Below are 7,019 nucleotides of genomic sequence, written 5' to 3'. Positions count from 1 at the left end.
CTCTCTCTCTCTCTCTCTCTCAGTCTCACATCGCAGAGAGAGATCGCTAAGAACCCTAGCTAGGGTTTATCACACAATTTTTGGCTAGGGTTTTGGAAATTTGAGTACCTGAAAATTGTGTATATATGAGATCCTTGGCGACGAAGTCGTACTTCTTGATTTACTTAATTCTCTGCTCGTCTTTGAGCTCCATTCATGGCGCGGAAGAAGCAGCGAAGAAGAACAAGTTTCGTGAACGAGAGGCCACCGACGATGCACTTGCTTACCCCGATATGTACGTCTCTTTAATTTTTTTCATTTCCTCAATTTACACTTTTGGTTTCAATTTCGATTCCGATTTCTGATTTAGTCACTGAGATTTGTTTGAAATTGAAATTTGATTTTATTAGAGATGAGGATGCTTTGTTGAATACACAGTGCCCTAGGAATTTGGAACTAAGGTGGCAAACTGAAGTTAGCTCTAGTATATATGCGACCCCTTTGATCGCCGATATCAACAGGTAATAGATGTTTCTCTATTTGTATGTTATTTGCTCAATTCGTGTTTTGGTATATAATTCTTTTCAACTTTTCCATGTTTTAAGAACTTGTAATTGATTTGAATTAGTGGGCTCTAGCTCAAATGGTGTGCTCGGGATTATAGGTTCAAAACCAGTTGGTTGGCACCTCTTGGTGTTTCCAACAAAGACATCCAGGATTCACATCTCCCAACCCCCAACTATTGAATTATCAAAAAATTTAAGCACCGGAGGGTAGCCGATCTTATTGCAGTCTTGTAAAAATTTCTATTTAACTTAATAGGTATTGTGCAATCACACAATATTCCTAATGCACTTCTCCGCTTATTAACCCTTCTATTATTCTATAACTCACATCCTCTTGGATCTCTTCATCCTTGTGAATTATTTATTAAAAAAAAAAAAATCCAATATATAGGAAACACTCATGTTTCGGTATTTCTTGACCATCAATTTTTTTTTTTTTTTGGTGATTTTTTTTTATTGATGTACATCTTTGTCTCTACTTTTACTATACTTACACAGTTACAATCCATTTACTTTATTTTAGTACATCTTAACCTAAAGCTTTTATCTTTTAAAGCATTTTTCCTATTTCATGTTAACTTTATGTTTAGCTTACTCAACTAAAAGTGTGATATCTGCAAAAAACATACAACGAGATATTTTGTCTTGAATCAATCTAGTAAGCTTATCCATAGCCAGTACAAAGAGACTTATGCTAATCTTTGATGCAACCTACTATGATAGGAAACTTACTTGTGATGCCTCTACTTGTTCTCACACTAGTTACAGCTATATCATACATATTTTAAACAACTTAATAAACTTGAACCCCATTATTTCGAAAACACACTATATAACCTTTCTACGTACCCTATCATACATTCTCTCTTGGTCAATAAAAGCTATTTAAATATCTTTACGGGTTCAAAAATATATATTTCATATAAATAAAAGAGCTGGGAGGTCCTCGGTGAAACACCAGTAGATCTGAAGTGTCTTGGTTTCTATCTGTTTGTTTTGTTGACTGCAATGTCTGTGTTTTGCTCTGCAGTGATGGAAAGCTTGATATAGTGGTTCCATCTTTTGTTCATTACCTTGAAGTTCTAGAAGGTTCTGATGGAGACAAAATGCCAGGTACTAAATGTTCTCTTTTTAGCTGCAGAGATGATTGTAGAATTTCTGCTAGCCATTCTATTACTTTAAACTCGGTGTATCTGATAAATGGTTCTTTTACCTTCCTGGGAAATGTTTAGAGGAGGTAACTGGAGGATGGTATTTGTATGAATCTCAGGAGTGCATGAAAAATATGTAAAAATTAACAAGCTTTACTAATCCTGGATTGGGTTTGGTTTAGTAAATATGTAACATAGTTGCTAAATGATTTGTCAGGTTGGCCTGCTTTCCATCAGTCTACTGTGCATGCCAGTCCGCTCCTGTATGATATTGACAAGGATGGTGTAAGAGAGATAGCTTTGGCAACCTACAATGGTGAAGTGCTCTTTTTCAGGTAATTTTTCTCAGTTATGATTGTATCTTTTGTGGTCGTATGCCTAAATACCTGTTCTGACATCAATTTATGTATATTATAGAGTGTCAGGGTACATGATGGCAGATAAAATAGAGATCCCTCGTAGAAGAGTTCGTAAAAATTGGCATGTGGGTTTGAATTCTGACACAGTGGACAGATCACATCCAGATGTTAAAGATGACCTGCTTGTCATGGAGGCAGCTGCTAAGATGTCCCGTAATTTATTCTTACATTCATAATTTTATATCTGCTCAGTTACTTCTTTATTTATTTATATTTTTTAGGGGGGTTGGGGAGGGGGGTAATGCCTGACTTAATAAAATACTGTATTCGTTTCTTTCTTCTAACAAGAATTGACTATATTTGTAAATGGTAAATGTGTAGAAACAAATGGGAGTAAACCTGAGTTGAAAGTTCCAGTAACTAAATCAACAGAAAGTCATCCTGGCATGGTGAACACATCCAACCCAGAGAATGAAAGAAAAATGAATGAAAGTCAGATCAGTACACCTCCATTGAACACTTCAGATACAACGTTGACAGAAAGTCACGTTGGCATGGTGAATGTGTCGAATGTAGAGAATGAGCAGAAATTAAATGAAAGTAAAATAGAATCCAACATCAAGCTGCCTACGAGTGTAGATAATTCTTCTACAAACACTGGGTCAGGAGAAACTGCACAGAATGGGACGAACACTGGGTCAGGAGAAACTGCACAGAATGGGACGAATACTGGGTCAGGAGAAACTGCACAGAATGGGACGAACACTGGGTCAGGAGAAACTGCACAGAATGGGACGAATACTGGGTCAGGAGAAACTGCACAGAATGGGACAAACACTGGGAGACGGCTTCTGGAAGATAACTCAAAAGGATCACATGACAGTGACTCTAAATCAACAGATAATAGTAATGAGGATCCTCATGTTGCAACTGTGAAAAATGATGAAGGTTTAGAAGCAGATGCTGATTCATCCTTTGACTTATTCCGTGAGAGTGATGAGCTAGGTGATGAGTACAGTTATGATTATGATGATTATGTTGATGATTCTATGTGGGGAGAGGAGGAATGGACTGAAAGGGTACATGAGACAGTGGAGGATTATGTGCACATTGACTCACACATCTTGTGCACTCCAGTGAGTCTAAAATTGAAAATTTGATTATTATTGTTTTAAATTTTATTGATGAGACTTGTTGGTAGGTTTAGGTAAACTTATCAAAATTTTTTTCTTCTTTTTATTCCTGTCAGGTCATAGCAGACATTGATAATGATGGGGTATCAGAGATGATAGTTGCTGTTTCTTATTTCTTTGATCAAGAGTGAGTTCTCTTTCATCTTCTCTTTTTTATTGAAACTATTGTCTACCACCAATTTAGATGAAATTGAGCAATATAATCAACTGCCACCAGTTTGTAGTTTGCAGTTTGCCATTACCATTAACATTTCTGCTTCAATCATTAAAGGGCCTGTCTGCTTGTTGTGTGAAATTTATCGTCTAAACTTGGTGTGGACATCAGATTAATGCTGATTGGTTTGGTCCAGACTATGTAATTTTAATTCATTTGATTGTTATTTTATTTTGAGGTTCTGGAGGGATTTGATTGCCATTTTAATTGTGCTTATTTTCCTTCCTTTTTTTTGATGTAATTTGAAACCGTATTTATAGGTCCCAGAGATAACATTAGTGGTTTGTTGATTTTGACAAATGAATTGATTTGGAAATTTTTAATAGCTTGGTGGTGATGCTAGGAAACCTTAGGTGGTGAAACATAGGGTTCAGACTGCTCTAGGTGGTGAAGCCTAGGGTTGTTCTGTTATTCCTTTGTTTTTCACTTAGATGCAGGAGCATAACCAGAAACTATTTCAATATTTCATTTTTGGATTTTTATTGGATAATTTTAGATTTTAACATTTTTATTTGTTTAGTTTGAGTTGTGATAGAGATTGAATTCCATCTCCTTAGATAAGGAATAGTTTAGCATTTGGATTAGTATTTGAGTTCGATTAGGATTTGTTTTAGGGATGCTTACCTTTATCTCTTGTAATTCCTAGAAACTGTATATAAAGCTCCAGATGGATTATTTAGTATTAGACTATTATTAATATTATTATGAGATTATTCATGCAAAATTTGCATTGTATTTGGTGGTGAAACCTAAGGTTTACTGTGGGACTAATCTAGGTGGGAAGACTAATAAGGGGTTCATTATTAATGATTATTATAGAATTTTAGTTGGCCCTACTATCTACGGTTTTCCTTAGAGAAGTATTTGGAATTAGAAGATTCCCTCTCGAGTAGCTTTTTTTGTTTGGACTGCTGCCTTGGGGAAATGCTTGACGATTGATAATTTACGAAAAAGGAAGGTGTGGTTTTTGGATTGGTGCTACATATGCAAGAGTAATGGTGAATCAGTTGACCATCTCTTCCTTCACTGTCCTGTTGCTATGGATTTATGGTCTATGGTTTCGGGTTTATTTGGAGTAACTTGGTTTATGCCGCATACTGTTTTGGGGCTGTTAGGGTGTTGGCAAGGCAAGGTTGGGCATCATCGAAATGGTTATATATGGTCCATAGTTCCTCATTGCTTAATGTGGTGTCTTTGGAGGGAGAGAAATAGTAGATGTTTTGAAGATATTGGGAGATCTATTCCAAACCTCAAGCTATTCTTTCTTAAAACTTTATTGGATTGGTTTTTGCTTTGCAAAAACAATCATTCCCTTCTTTTATTGATTTCCTAGATTCTTGCAATTTTTGTATTTGATTTTTTGACCCCTTGTATACTTCCTGTGTACTAGGGTGTTCTTTTTTGATATCAATAAAACTTATTACTTAAATAAAAATAAAAATAAAAAATAAAATAAAAAAAAGGGTGGGAAGACTAGGTTGTCCTGCATCACACTCTTGCAACGCCTCTATACCAATTCAAAACTCTACTAAGCATTTTTATTATTGGAATAATGGCTAAAGAGCATTAATAAACCAAGAGTCCAACTTGTCTCGAAAATATTATGTATCCACTACCAATTATTTGAAAAAAGATTGTGAAGCTGACCCCAATTAGTTAGGGTTCCTGTTTAGTTAGTCATTTTCTGTTACATGTTTGTAGTTGTGGTCTGTGTAGGCTTGAGGTTCTCATATTTCACACACATGAATAGAGCTTTATTGCTAGTAAGTTATTAAACCGAGCTTGGGTTGGGTTCAATCAATGATTGACCAATTTCTCAACCATGACCACCCCAAAAAATGGCTGGATTGGAATATTAATTCCAAGCTCAACTGATGTCTAGAATCTTCAATCTAAACTTCTCAGTTGGTAAGGTTGAAAGTTGAACTTACCTATTTAAAAAAATAAAAAAGTTGAAGAGTTGGGCTGCCAATGAGCTCTAGCTCAACTGGCATCTCGTCCTCTTATAAGTACTAGGTGGAGGGTGAAGTGGGTTCAAGACCCATTGGGTGCGTGTATAACTGACCAATCAAAAAAAGGTTGAATAGTTGGGCTGGTTTTATTCTCCTTGATTGCAGATCAACCTTTTGCATGGGAAGATATGATCTTCAACATGTTATACTAACACCATTTATCATTCACTCATCATTGCAAATGTTAGACCAAGTGATCAACAGTGGGTTTTTTATTTTATTTTTTATTTATTGATTTAAATGATGTCTTGCTTTGTAGTGCTTTTGGTAGTGACTTTTGGACTGCTCACTTAACTGATTGATGTGAAAGTGATTAGCCACCTTGTAAGTTGGCAGGTATTATGCTGACTCAGAACATTTGAAGGAATTGGGTGGTATTGATATTGGAAAATATGTAGCTGCTGATATTGTTGCTATCAATCTTGATACAAAGCAAGTTAAGTGGACTACAGAGCTAGATCTAAGTACAGATACTGGAGACTTCCGTGCCTATATATACTCTTCTCCAACTGTTGCTGATTTAGATGGTGATGGGTATATGGACATTCTTGTTGGAACCTCCTTTGGCTTGTTCTATGTCTTGGATCATCATGGTAATATTCCTATGCTGACTTTCTATCTTGTGATATGTGTTCAGGATTAGAGCACATGCTTTTCTATTTAAATTTGTAGTTTGCTCTTGATTTTTAACGCAGATGTTATGACTTGCTGTTAGCTATAGAGCGGTGGTAAAAGATATTGCGTCATTTTTTAGATCTTTGGCTATTGTTTCTCTCTATGTTCTGACCATATTTTCCTTTAATGCATGCGTCTATTTAGATAGTTAATTTGGAGTCAAGTCCCTTTCATAATAAAAAATGTTGAGTACATGAACTGCGCTGTGCTAAGTGTGCTTCTATAAGTTTTATTTTAGAGTTCTCACATGTCCAATTAAGCATTTTGTTAAATGTGGTTTGATTTTTCATTTTTATTGTTTTCTCTTGATACTCAATTGTTTCCTTTATTTAGGCAAAGTGAGAGAAAAGTTTCCTCTTGAAATGGCTGAGATTCAAGGAGCTGTTGTTGCCGCTGATATCAATGACGATGGCAAAATTGAACTAGTGACTGCTGATACACATGGAAACGTTGCTGCTTGGACTTCAAAAGGAGAGGAAATTTGGGAAGCACACCTTAAGAGTCTGGTTCCCCAGGTAAGATTCATGTTTTTTTCTTCTTAAAATTAAACTGTTTTTAAATTCACTAGAATCTTATTGATTATTAATGAGATATGTTATTTTAGCTTTTGAGATTGTGTGTGTGTTTTTTTTTTCCTTGAATCCCACTTGTTTATGTGAATTGAGTTAAAATTACTGATTGAATGTATGTTGATAATTTTAGTCAGATTTATTGAATTCAGCTTCCTTGTATGTATAAACCTTCATGTGTTTCTATTTCACCATTGCCTATCCCTATGAATGTTGCTTTTCATATTGAAACTACAGCAGGATTCTTATGGGGAGGACTAGGTGACAAATTTAAATTTCTTTTAGTTAAACGGAACAAAAT

At 35.4% G+C, this 7,019-nt stretch overlaps 1 protein-coding gene across 1 annotated transcript; it reads left to right on the top strand.

Annotated features, from left to right (window-relative positions):
• The first annotated feature begins 6 nt into the window (after positions 1-6).
• Positions 7-6,706, top strand: LOC112006629 (protein DEFECTIVE IN EXINE FORMATION 1). Its single transcript, XM_024038938.2, has 9 exons — positions 7-274; positions 390-500; positions 1,576-1,658; positions 1,914-2,031; positions 2,114-2,268; positions 2,437-3,191; positions 3,305-3,375; positions 5,811-6,067; positions 6,483-6,706. The coding sequence occupies exons 1-9, from the start codon at positions 126-128 to the stop codon at positions 6,689-6,691; spliced, it is 1,908 nt and encodes a 635-aa protein (XP_023894706.1). The 5' UTR covers positions 7-125; the 3' UTR covers positions 6,692-6,706.
• The last annotated feature ends 313 nt before the right edge of the window (positions 6,707-7,019 follow it).

Source organism: Quercus suber, unplaced genomic scaffold (assembly GCF_002906115.3).
Source record: "Quercus suber isolate HL8 unplaced genomic scaffold, Cork oak 2.0 scaffold_1588, whole genome shotgun sequence".
NCBI classification, from domain to species: domain Eukaryota; kingdom Viridiplantae; phylum Streptophyta; class Magnoliopsida; order Fagales; family Fagaceae; genus Quercus; species Quercus suber.
Note: the sequence above shows the minus strand (reverse complement) of the source record. Positions and strands in the feature narration are given on the sequence as shown.

Bases quoted from the DNA above. Each gene is read 5' to 3' on its own strand.
- LOC112006629 (XM_024038938.2), top strand. From the start codon at position 126: ATGAGATCCTTGGCGACGAAGTCGTACTTCTTGATTTACTTAATTCTC. The intron at 275-389 runs GTACGTCTCTTT...TGATTTTATTAG, and splicing joins GCACTTGCTTACCCCGATAT to AGATGAGGATGCTTTGTTGA. The intron at 3,376-5,810 runs GTGAGTTCTCTT...GTAAGTTGGCAG, and splicing joins TCTTATTTCTTTGATCAAGA to GTATTATGCTGACTCAGAAC.